This window comes from Drosophila miranda, chromosome 5 (genome assembly GCF_003369915.1).
Source record: "Drosophila miranda strain MSH22 chromosome 5, D.miranda_PacBio2.1, whole genome shotgun sequence".
In the NCBI taxonomy this organism is placed as follows: domain Eukaryota; kingdom Metazoa; phylum Arthropoda; class Insecta; order Diptera; family Drosophilidae; genus Drosophila; species Drosophila miranda.
Window position 1 is genome coordinate 492,193 of NC_046678.1, and position 13,496 is coordinate 505,688.

Sequence of the window (13,496 nt, forward strand, 5' to 3'; positions counted from 1 at the left end):
AGCTTACTACGCAAGCCTCTTACATTCTGATAGGTTACTAAAAGAGAAGTTCGTTTTTTGGAAAGGTGGAAGCAAGACGGGAAGTTGAGGAAGAGGAAGTTGAGGTTGAGGGTGGCACACTGGAAAGATTTGGAAGGGATATGGGGGCCTATTCTTCTTCTTAGCCTTAAACTCCTTCACCACCAAATGCTCCGGCAAAAATTTGGCGGAGCAAATGGTGTCAAATTGAGTTGGGGAGATGCTTATCTTAAACAAGGCTATCTCCCTGGAATAAGAGAAGTTAAATTTCTCCACCTTTAAACCCACGGCTTTTATTATTTTTGAATAAAAGCAATTACATCATTAGATGTGAGGTCAGGGGCCAGCCGTGAAACAAAAACTTGTCGTTTTGGTGGGACTCCCACCAGTGGTTTAGTCACCACAGGCCTAGTACCTGTGGTGGCAATATCCGGAGGTCCGGAACGTCTATTTACTGGTGGGATCGGGATAGACGGGACAACTAGCGAACTTGCGGACACCACGGACACGGACGCTGCAGACGTACTTGGCTGCACATTCTCCGAGGCGATGAATTCGGCTACCGAATCTGCATCGCCAGCAGCTGTCGTTGCCCTTGGAGTGGCAAACGAGATCAACTGCTGCACACTTGGAGTGGTCGGAGTCAGTTTTTCGGCGGCGCACGGCTGAGTGACGGTTGGCAATTGCAGATCCCGCGGAGTGACCTTTTTGCGCCTCGGAGACTCATTCAGCAGTTTTAAACAGCTAAACTGAGCCTCCATGGCTAGGAGCCGATCGTATTGGTTTTTAAAACCAACGGTCAGCTCCTTAAAGCCACTCCGCGACTGCCTCATGAAAGATACCATGTCCTTCTCCACCGCACGGCATGCCTCGCAACTGTAATTCAAGCCATTACGTTTGGCTATAGCATCACTCACGAGGCCAGAAAATCCAGCGCATTTTGCGTGCACTACGCTGTCGCAGAGCCAGCAGGGGACATTCGGCTGATCGTGGGTGATCTGCTTCTTGCAGGTTTTTTTGGCACAGACCACAGCGTATTCCATTTTATTATTATTTATTTACAATTACCTGCAAAACAAACTGGTATCAGTCCAATGACACAATTACAATTTACAATTATTTGCAAAACAAATTGGTATCAGTCCAATGTGCCAGACAACGCTCAAAGCGGAATTGGTAAAAAAAAAGAGAGCAGAGTGGAGAGCGGTTATAGCGAGAGCTACTAAACAGAGAGCGCTATTGCTCAGAAATTTCAAAGAGCGAGAGAGAAAGAACAGTTATTAAAGTTGAGGCGATAGCGAGAGAGTGATAAAACAACAAAAGCTACCAGACGAGAGCGGACTGCAATGCAATACTCACTCACTGCAACAACACAAACACAAGCCGACGCCGAAAAATAAAAAGTTAAATAATGTTTTAACACAAATTAAAAGGCATGCACTCGCGTAAATGAATAGGTTTCCAGATTGTTGTCTGGTTAGAAAGTATAATTAGAATTTAGTTAGGAAAACACTGGCTGTTTATTCAAAACAATAGGAAAAAATGCGGAGCGCAAAACAAAAACACGTCTGATCACTACGAAAGATAATATTCGATAAGGATGGGAGGTTTACTAATAACAGTTTACTAGAGTAACATGTGATTCTCACACCCGCATCCCAGTTAAGTATACACAGAGCATAGAGTAAAAAGTTGTATTATCCGTCTGTAAGTTACCTTGAAAGCCTTATAAACGTCTTTTGAAGCAACACGGTCGAACTTTTTAAGCATTTCCTTACACCAATCGACGCGAGCCCCCTTTTTGAGCGATTGATAAGTTATGCGGTATCCAACGAGAACAAACCTTTTTTAAAACTAAGTGTTCATGCAAAATGGAATGTATTGAAGTGGAACTAATAGAACTAATGGAAGGATGTCTCTATCTCACGATATGTCACGTGGCGATCTTGCACTATCAGTTCACGCACACCATCGAGGTTTTGTGGCAAAACAACTGATTTTGTACGACCTTTACGAAATTAGTGATCGACTGAACTACGATCACGATTAAATTCTGCAAACCAGCGATAAACTGTCGTTTTGATGGTGAATAAAAAGAACTAAGTTCATCAACACATTCTTGTTGTGAGTTGTGAAAAACAATCCAACGAAAACCCTCTTGTTTTGCCAAATTAATTTTTTTAACTGATTGTGAACAAAACAAAAACCAATTGTACATAAAAACGTTTTACGTACACATGTGATAAAAAATGACAAAGTTTATGAAGGCGTTGTCAGCTTTTACGTATTGACATTAGTATTGCCAATTCCCGAAATATAAATAGCACCCTTCGTAAACATTATTTCAGTTATTAAAAAATTCGTTGCGTAACTATTTGAAATCAAGGAGATATATTTGATATCCTCCTTTACACAACTTGTAACGAACCTTAAGAAGGTTCGTCACAGCGCGCTGCATCGCGGGATCGTCACCGCCTCATTTTTTCCCTTTTTTTTCTCTTAAATATATCGTCATTTAGCCCTAAGAACGAAGAATTCATATAATAAATGTGCCATCATTCCCCATATCGTTTCGCCTACCATTTCACGACAGCCAATCCCACATTCCCATACCAACACATTGCCCCACCTCTAGCCGTAAGCTCCCGAAGCACAGACAATTAGCCGATAAGAACGCCCCCCACACCAACACATTGCCCCGCGTTTAGTCGTAAGCTACCGAGACACGAACCGTTAGCCGGTGACAACTCCCCACCGTGCCAGCACATTACCCCCACCTCTAACCGTAATCTCCCGAAGCACAGACTAGCCGATAAGAACCACCGCTCCCTTGCCTTCGCGACTTTGGGACGCTCCGCGAAGCGGCAGCTAATCCGAAGCCGACGAATGTTTCCCCACGCTACACGTAGATACTGATCGGCGGCAGCGAAGTTTTCCCGAGCGCGCAAGCGCCGAGCAGACTTCACTGACGCGGAGACCCGGGCCGAGAATAGACGTCCCGCGCGACAACTAAGATATAAATTTACAAGTCCTTCCGGGAACGTGACGAAACAACAAAATATCAATGTAACAAGTTATCAGTGTAACAATCAAGTCAATTAATCATTATTGTAACGTACGAGAATCAACCCCGTGTAAGTCATTTTCAGGGATCCAAACCCCTCCCCTGGTCACCCTTACCAACAACTACTCGCCAGCGAGCCACCCTCGCCTCCGCTAGCCCTCGATCGATCCTCGAAACGCCCCCTCACGCAGGTGTGACTCGCCCTGCGCCCCTCCCACGACCCCAACGGTGTGACTCGCCCTGTGACCCCTCTCTCCCGACCCACGCAGGTGTGCCTCGCCCTGCGCCCACCTCTCTCTCGACCTACGCGGGTGTGCCTCGCCCCGCGCCCTTCTTCTCGACCCTCACGTCCGCCCCAGAAAGACGAGCCGACCCCCCTTTCGGAGTTCCTGCGAACTACAAATTTCTTGCAGGAAAACCCCTGGACAGGACTGAGCTTACCTCGGCCTGGAAGAGGATACATTACAAGTGGCGCCCGAGCAGGGACCCGAAGAAAACTCTAGCGAGGGGTTCGTGGATTAAAAACCCACGGCCGTCAGAAGTGCAAAAGGCAGAGAAAAAAAAAGGTAGAAGATAACCCCCCGCGTGTACGCCTACGTGCATACGCGAGGGGGAACGTTGTGAGTTGCTGCGGACACCGCAACTCTACAGTTATACCCGATACTAAGTCAGTATGGCTCTCCTCCGGCAGACGCCGCTAATATTGAACCACACGACAAAGAGTGCGTGCGAGAGAGACAGAAAATCAGTCTGAGCGTGACGTCGGGCGCTGCGTAGCCACTGAAAATTGATTTCTTGCTTTTGGCTACAAAAATGATCCGATCTGATCAAGATTCAGCAATCTGATAGATATGGTCATTATCTATGATTCTGCGTTTTTAGTTTTCTCGAATGTGCAATATTGTGGATGCAACAGATTTTCGTCCTTTGTGGGGGCGGAAGGGGGTGGGGCGAAATTCTGAGATATACGTTTTATAGTGAGATCTAACAGAAGTTCGGATACCAAATTTGGTTACTCTAGCCTTAATAGTCTCTGAGATTTGTGGATGCCCCAGATTTTCGTCCTTTGCGGGGGCGGAAGGGGGTGTGGCGAAATTTTGACACAAAACTGTCAAGGTCCGAGATCACAGGAGTGTGGATACCAAATTTGGTTGCTCTGGCTCTTATAGGTTCTGAGATCCTTGAACTCATATTTTGCAATTGACAAAACCGACCATGAAACCTGTGTGTTAGAGAGAGACAGAGCGAGAAAGAATGAAATTGTTTTCTTGATTCTGGCTATAATCATTATACGATCTGGTTCAGAATTTTCACTGTAGAAGATATGGTCATCCTCACCGATTCTGCGTTTTTGGTTTTATCGTATCTTTAAAAATGTGGATGCCACAGATTTTCGTCCTTTGTGGGGGCGGAAGTGGGCGGGGCGAAGTTTTGAAATATTTTTGTAGCAGTGACATATCACAGAAGTCTGGATCCAAAACATCGTTGCTCTAGCTCTTATAGTCTTTGAGCACTAGGCGCTGAAGGGGACGGACGGACGGACGGACGGACGGACGGACGGACGGACGGACGGACAGACGGACAGACAGACAGGGCTCAATCGACTCGGCTATTGATGCTGATCAAGAATATATATACTTTATGGGGTCGGAAACGATTCCTTCTGGACGTTACACACATCCACTTTTACCACAAATCTAATATACCCCAATACTCATTTTGAGTATCGGGTATAAAAAGGTAGAAGATAACCCCCCGCGTGTACGCCTACGTGCATACGCGGCCGATCGCTCGACCGCAGAAAAAACCCACCCTACTACCGCGGCGCGTAACCGTGGTCAAACCCCCCAATATTCTAACGGTGGGGGTTGCGAACGAGTCTACGTACGCGTACTAAGTGCCGGTGAAAAGAAAAGGGAACACAGTACCTCAATTTCCCGGACGCTCAACCAGTCCGTAGGAACAGCGACGCAACGACCAAGAGAAGAATGAAGCCCTATACGGAGGAACAGTCAGGTGAGTACTTCGGGGACGAATTGACCATTAATCCGGGGGTCAGCACCGGCTGGATCCACAATCGCCGCCGGGAAGAACTGGAAGCTTTCGCGGAAGAATTCGAGTTCGACCGTGAAGGGACAGTTGAGGACCTACGGAAAATGTTCGCCACGCTAGTCGAAGGACCCCTCGAACAAGAGGCCTGGATTCGACCTGGATACAGTCAAGCTGCCCAGATGGCGGAACGGATTAGACGGTGGGGAATCAGATTCGACGGACAGGACGATCCGTTGTCCTTCATCGAGCTGTTGGAAGAGCACACGCTTTCGTACGGGATAGACACCAACCACTTGCCTCGAGCTATAGCGGAAATCCTTATCGACCGAACCAGCCGCTGGTTCCGCACCAGCAGGCTGCAAGGCGATTCGTGTGTCGACTTCCGGCAAGAATTTTTGGACTTTTTTCTCCCGCCGCGGTATTTCGAACAGTTGGAGGATCAGATCCGAGCCCGCAAGTAAGCGACGGGCGAATTATTCAAGGACTTCATAATCGAGCTCAGGTTGCTCATGCACCACGCCGGGTACGATGCTGCCCAAGAGCTCAACGATGTTGGCTACGGAGTTCGAATCCATCCAAGAGCGGAATAACTCTACTGCTCCCACCGCCCCTCAGCCCGGCCCAAGATACACTAGATCGACGACGCACCAGACGCAAAACGAGGTCGTGGCAAACCGGACCTCCTTTCGGAAGACCCAATGGGACACGGCAGGACCGGCAAGTAGACCATCGTCAAACCGACCCGACATTACAGCACAGGAAGTCGCTCACCGCATGGTCACCACCCCCATCGCCAACCCACGGATGGCCTGTCGCCGCTGCGGCGAAGCCGGCCACGCCTCCCACAATTGTACCAACCCCTCTATCCTGTTCTGTTGGGAATGCGGTAAGAGTGGCGTAAGGACCATCGATTGCTGCCGCCGAGACTCGTTGGGAAACGATCAGCGTCCCCGACTGGCACGGGAACAGCCGGGAACGACAGCTCCCCAAACCCAGAACTAAGCCACCCACTACAAATACAGGACGGCCGGATAGTGGCAGACGGGTCGGTACGCGAAATAACGCAAATTCTGTTGGCGTTCGTTAAACTGGATAAACGCAAGGTACAGATACCGCTCCTAGTGTTACCAAACATGCTAGAGCAGGTCATCGTGGGTATGGACTTCCTCTGCGCCATCGTAACAACGATACAGTGCGGCACCACCCGCCTCCAACTCCGCGACAGTCGCCTCGCGACAAATACACCGGTAGTTACCGCCAGCCAGGTGCACACCCCGGAACACGCGCCTACGAAACCCAAGGCGACAAACAATACGCCACGCAAACAAGGAATCGGGAACACGAAGCCCAGGACCCGGACGCAACGCCCAGACCCTAGGTCAGCCAACCAGCGCACAATACCGGGTAAAACGACACGGAACGCGAACAGACCCACCAGGACCCCCGGTCCAAAGTCCTCGACGGGTGGTGGAGAGCCCGGAGCAACGATCGAACCCCAACGGCGGCGACGATCACCCAGCGGTCCAGCGCCGAATATAACGACCACGTTAGCCGACCCGGCGAGCGAGTGCGGTAACACAGACCTTTCGATAACGGAAACTCCCAAATCCGAAATCGTCCTTACTGCCCGAAGTTTTCCCAGCCGAGAACCGGGAATAGGAGAGACCGCTCACTAACCTGAAGGAATTGCGACAATGCATAGGCATGGCGGGCTGGTATCGTCGATTCGTCCCCAATTTCACCACCATAGTGCAACCGATGTCATTGCTACTAAAGAAAGGGAGAGCATGGGCATGGGGACAGGAACAACAGGACTCCTTCGACGAACTCAAAGTACCGCCCCGGTGCTCGCCTGCCCGGACTTCAACGTGAAATTCTCCCTGCAGGCCGACGCGAGCAACGTGGGTGTGGGCGCGGTCCTCACCCAAGAGATCGAAGGGAAGGAACGCGTTATCGCCTACTTCAGTCGATGCCTTAACAAGGCAGAGGAGAATTATTCGGCCACCGACAAAATGGCGTTTTTACTTGGAAGGATACCGGTTCGACGTGGTGACCGACCATCTCGCACTGAAATGGCTAAACACCCTTGAGAGCCCTTACGGGAGAGTGGCGAGATGGGCGCTGGAGCTGCAGCAGTACCAATACGACGTACATTATCGGGCCGGCAACCAGAACGTGGTCGCCGACCCGCTCCCTAGGCAACCTTTGGAATCCCTTTCACGCGTCGAAGAGGAGGGCACGACGGACGATCACCAAAACACGTGGGACGAACGAGAAATGACGCTGGCAATTAACTCGAGCGTCTCGGAGACTACCGGATTCAGCCCGGCCTTCCTCCTACACGGATGAGAGCCCCAACTGCCCGGTGCCTTATACGACGAGGTCACGGCGGGGACGGGAAGCGCCCAGGAAACTGCTATGAGTAAGGCCGCCAGGCTAAAAGAAGTGTTCGCCATCGTCAGAAATAACATTCAAAGGGCCAGCCAAGAACAAGGGAGGCACTACAACCTTCGCCGACGACAGTGGCGTCCCACAATCGGTTCGCTAGTACTTCTACGGCAGCACCACCTCTCAAACGCCACTGAAGGCTTCGCCCCTATCGCGGACCCAATGAACGCGCCGGGGAGGCAGACGACCCAGGTATCGCCGAAAAAGCGCCGGACCACGACAGGGACACAGGTACCGGCTGAAACGAAGGGGAAAGGCGGAGAAGGGGCGCCCGTGCCGCGGAAAACCCGAGCGAGGCAAGCGACGATCGCCCAGATCCCGAGAGGTACCGACACTAGGTCGGCCGACAGCGTAGCCCGCGATAAGCGTCTTCGGCAGTCCGAGACCCCACCACCACCGATCAGTGCAATTCCGCCACCCCAGCCGAACGGTCGAATCGATCCCAACCCAAACGCATCCGAAGATAACACAAAACCATACAACATGAAGGACCTACTGATTTTCCTCACTCTGCTAACCTCGATGCACGCGCTGGTCAAGTTAAATGACTACACTAATGCGGACTATATCCCAATAGCGGACGGAGACGCCATCATTTGGGCCAACCACGGATACCTGCACCGCAATAGGATCGTGACTTCGTACGAAGATTACGTCGCTGAAACGGAACAAGCCGCGGAGCTGTTTAGTCTAGACCGGATGGCGCAAGTGATAGCGGCCGACATGGACCACATCAAGAACCTAGTGGCCACGTTAAGGGTCCACCATCGGAGAACAAGGAGTATAAACCTGCTCGGAACAGCGTTGAAGGTAGTGGCCGGAACGCCCGACTTCGACGACTGGGAGCAAGTCAAAATCCAACAAAAGCAGCTGGTGGAGTCCGGCCGTGGCCAAAACTAAACCAACTCCAGGATTCAAACCCGGATCAACGAGCTGACCCGCCTCGTGAACCACATTGCCAAGGAGGACAACGCCGACCGGACCGAAGCCATAATAGCCAGGAACAGGATCATTATAACGGACCTGGAAGACCTCATCCTGGCCTTAACTCTGGCCAAGATCAACGTGATCAGCCCCGCCCTTCTGGACGGCGCTGACATTAAAGAATTGGGCGAGCAACACCTCGCTAACATCAGCCTAGTGGAGTTACTAGAAGTTTCAAACATTAGCGTCTTCCAGAGCGCAGACCTACTCCACTTTCTCATCAAGTTTCTTCAACCCGGCCCATCGGTGCCCGAAATCCGATCGGAGCCCGCGTGCGACGCATAGCTGCGCTGCCCGCAAAACGGAAATTACGAAAAGAAAAGACAAAAAAATAAAAGAGCCAAACGAAAAGGAAAAGAGAGAAAAATAAAGAGAAAAAAATTATAAATTTCAACGCGGCAGATTCATGCATCGCTCATTACACACATTCATAAACCCATGCCCCAAACATTCATAATCGTCCCACGGATCCGTTCACCATAGCTTAGGTTACAGAATTGCAAGCCCGCTGACACCGACTCCCGTGAGTCGCGCTGTCAACAGAGGGAAATGCATAACGTTAGAAATACGCGAGATACGTCAGATTCCGAGCGCCGAGCGAGCAAGGTGATTTGATAAAACTCTATAATACAAGAACCAAAAAAATGTAAGTTTTCGTCACGCCCCCCGGGAGGCCCTAGAATTAAGAAGGTTAAAGTAGATTAAATAGAAAATAAACACTCAAACACAAATACACCCGGCCGGAATGTCAACGCGTTCTTCAGGACATTCCGAGAAGCCGCGGAACCAATCGACTACAGCTCCGAACCGGGCGCCCCAGCCAGGACAAGCCCCCCGCACGCCGAAGCGCGACCACCGACGCCCGCATCGGGTCGCCGGCGGCGGCGACGTCGACGCCCGCATCAGATCCTTCCCGATGCCCCAATCCTCCAGAAGAGCAAGCGGCGGCCTCGTTGACGCACGCCGAAGCGCAGCCGGCGACGCCCGCCGAACCGCGGCCGGTGACGCCCGCGTCAGATCTTCCCCGACGCTCCGGTCCTCCAGGAGAGCCGGCGGCGGCCACGTCGACGCACGCCGAAGCGCAGCCGGCGACGCCCGCATCAGATCTTCCCCGACACCCCGACCCCCCAGGAGAGCCAGCGGCAGTCACGCCGACACACGCCGAAGCGCCCCACGCGAAAGCAGCGCAGGGCCCTCCCACTGAATGGCCCTCTTGGACCACAGAAGATGGAAACGCCGCTCCGGTTCAACAAGCGGAACTGACCGAACCTGAGGAGCAGTAAGAAACGGGGCCGGACTGCGGGTACCCCACCATGACCGTACGGAAGGTGAAACAACCCGTTGAGGAGGAGATGGCGGCGACCCCCCAAACTATGGTGTGGGAAGGACAGGATGAGTTACTGGCGGACTGCGACTTGGAGGAAATCCTACGATTTCTTCAAGCCGACTCCACGAGGGAGTGGCAAAGTCCAGCGGACTTCTCCCTGATCGAAGAGCTAAACCAACCTTAAGAAGGCTCGTCACAGCGCGCTGCATCGCGGGATCGTCACCGCCTTATTTTTTCCCTTTTTATACCCGATACTCAAAATGAGTATTGGGGTATATTAGATTTGTGGTAAAAGTGGATGTGTGTAACGTCCAGAAGGAATCGTTTCCGACCCCATAAAGTATATATATTCTTGATCAGCATCAATAGCCGAGTCGATTGAGCCCTGTCTGTCTGTCCGTCTGTCCGTCCGTCCGTCCGTCCGTCAGTCCGTCTGTCCGTCTGTCCGTCCCCTTCAGCGCCTAGTGCTCAAAGACTATAAGAGCTAGAGCAACGATGTTTTGGATCCAGACTTCTGTGATATGTCACTGCTACAAAAATATTTCAAAACTTCGCCCCGCCCACTTCCGCCCCCACAAAGGACGAAAATCTGTGGCATCCACAATTTTAAAGATATGAGAAAACCAAAAACATAGAATTGTAGAGAATGACCATATCTTTAAGACTGCGGAATCTGAATTGGATCGTATTATTATTATAGCCAGCATCAAGAAAACAGTTTCATTTTTTCTCGCCCTGTCTCTCTCTAACACACACGTAGCATAGGCGGCTTTGCTTAGAGTAAAACATTAGCGCCTAGATCTCAGAGACTACAAAAGCTAGAGCAACCAAATTTGGTATCCACACTCCTAATATATCGGACCGAGAAGAGTTTGTTTCAAAATTTCGCCACACCCTCTTCCGCCCCCGCAAAGGACGAAAATCTGGGGCATCCACAAATCTCAGAGACTATTAAGGCTAGAGTAACCAAATTTGGTATCCGCACTCCTGTTAGATCTTACTATAAAACGTGTATCTCAAAATTTCGCCCCACTCCCTTCCGCCCACACAAAGGACGAAAATCTGTTGCATCCACAATATTGCACATTCGAGAAAACTAAAAACGCAGAATCATAGATAATGACCATATCTATCAGATTGCTGAATCTGGATCAGATCAGATCATTTTTATAGCCAATAGGAACAAATCAATTTGCAGTGGCTACGCAGCGCCCGACGTCACGCTCAGACTGATTTTCTGTCTCTCTCGCACGCACTCTTTGTCGTGTCGTTTAATATTAGCGACGTCTGCCGGAGGAGAGCCATACTGACTTAGTATCGGGTATAACCATAGAGTTGTGGTGTCCGCAGCAACTCACAACGTTCCCCCTCGTTTCTCTTAAATATATCGTTACTTAGCCCTAAAAACAAAGAATGCATATAATAAATGTGCCATCAATAAAGAGACTCCTTCCCCACCCACGCGGGTTTGCCTCGCCCCGCCCCTTCTTCTCGACCCTCACGTCCACCCCAGTAAGACGAGCCGACCCCCCTTTCGGAGTTCCTGCGAACTACAAATTTCTTGCAGGAAGACCCCTGCACAGGACTTAGCTTACCTCAGCCTGGAAAAGGATACATTACAAACTACATTATCAAACTGTGCCCAGCAATAAAAACCTAGCTTCACCAAATTTGTATTACATCGCATAAAATGAAATAAAATAAAATGCTTACTTATTTAGATTATCAATCATTTGATCAATAAATTCCTTACTGCGTGTCGCAATTCTATCCTCTCGTTCATCTATCCTCAACGTATGTGTATCCTTCATACCAGCTATTAAGTTTAATATAGCGTCACGATCCTCCATACACATTCGCAAATCACTTGGTACATCTTCAAAGTCCTGAAGTGCCAATTTTGTAGAAATAAAACGTGTCACAATTTCCGTCATATTTTCAGAAAAGTGAACAGAAATTTCTCGCAGTTGTACAAAAAATGACTGCGATTGTTCCACAAATTTTGACATAAGCTCCGCAATTTTGCGATGAAAGTTTGTTGTTGATTCCTGAAAATATTTATTAAAATTAAAAGTTTTCACTTAGAAAATTGGGCTACCTCGATAGCCTCATGCAAATACAGTTCTTGTGTCATCAAAGTTTGCCACAAATCATTCATAGCATCTTCAAATTGAATATTTAGTTTATCGACAATATCAGAAAGGACTAGATTTTCCGGAGATTCTTCGTCTTCGCCATGCATTGTGTTATACTCCAACTGTCGTAGTGTAGTACGAGCTTCTTCAAAAATGGTTTCTTTAAATTGTAAAAAATCTTCGATCCCTTTTTGTCCCATAATTTGTAGTTCTTCTTGACCCTCCTTAAGATTGTTTAAAAAATCTTGAATTTCTTCATCTCGCTCACCAAATCGTTCCAATCCCAGTTTATAAATTTCTTGAGTGAGCTCAAATATATCTTTATCGTATTCATCCGCAAGCTCTACCGCTTGTTGTCCCACAAGCATCAATATACGTCCATCCTCGTCACCTCGCCATAAAGACTCAAAAAGTTGATGGCCATCCAAGTGCTCAACAAAACTTGAAGCTAGCCGTTTCGCTTCAGATTGTTCCAGTTCTTCTAACTCGCGTGATTGTATCTCTTGTTCTTGTTTATCTTCTACTTCGCGCAGTTCTCGGCTGTTTAAATTAAAGCATATGTGGTATTCAATTTATAAAAGAAAATCTATTATCGGAGACTGACGTTAGTTAGTCATTTCCAATTTTTATGAGCAACAAAATCCTTGGCAGCCAACACACTGTTATTATTTTGTTAACAAATTAATTTTTTATATTATAGGAAGTGCTTATTTTTTCACATAACTTAAGTATCTTACGTCTTAAGTATCTTATCTTATTGAACTTGCATGTATGACAAGCTGATAAATGAAGCTTCTGCTTACCGTGTAGGAATTATTAAGCTTTCAAATGCAAAATTGATCTTTTTTGAGATATTTTTTAGATTCTAAAATTTGCCCAGAAAAACCATAGTTTATTAAATATTTTAAAACCCCAAATATATCAAGAAAAGGTGTTTTGGTTCGTTGAGTAAAAATGCTGTTGCATAGTGATATTAGACCTCTGAAAAGTTCGGTGAAAAAGCGCAAATTAAAAAGTAGGCTCATGTGAGTGGATAATTAAATTTTTGTGAAATGGTTATGAGTGTAGGCCATTCTGCTGCTATTGCAAATCACAAAAGTTTTGAATTGACTGTCAAATCTCAAAATTGTGTTCTCCGGTTGCTATATATAGTGTTATAAACATCAGCAAATATCTTCATAGCTGTTTTCCGCCAAAATTTTGTGCCATATGTTAAGACTACGATAATCTAAAAATAGAATTTCATATGGCACAAAATTTTGCGGGAAAACAGCTATTAAGATTGTTATGGGCGGTTTTGGAGAGAGCCGATAGGTATCAGGGCTGTAGAAGAAAGAGACAGCGGCATCTACAGTGGATCCTGGGAAGCAGTGGCAGAGTTGCGTGGGAGAAAAGGAAACGGGGCGAGGAAGAAAAAAAAAGTTTTCGGTGGAGAATAGTGGAGGCCGCACGTGCCCTGAAAGAAAAA

The 13,496-nt window shown here is 48.5% G+C and overlaps 1 protein-coding gene across 2 annotated transcripts in view; it reads right to left on the reverse strand.

Annotated features, from left to right (window-relative positions):
- LOC117189233 (dynein regulatory complex subunit 3) overlaps positions 1 to 13,496 on the reverse strand; it is a 61,978-nt gene that overhangs the window by 16,773 nt on the left and 31,709 nt on the right. Inside the window, exons 4-5 of one of the 2 annotated variants that reach the window (XM_033394364.1) lie at positions 11,992 to 12,568; positions 11,607 to 11,941 (exon numbers count right to left, since the gene is read on the reverse strand). In XM_033394364.1, coding sequence (XP_033250255.1) covers positions 11,607 to 11,941; positions 11,992 to 12,568 — 912 coding nt within the window. Of the gene's footprint in view, positions 1 to 11,606; positions 11,942 to 11,991; positions 12,569 to 13,496 lie in introns of those variants that run through there. The other variant, XM_033394366.1, reaches the window with a different exon arrangement.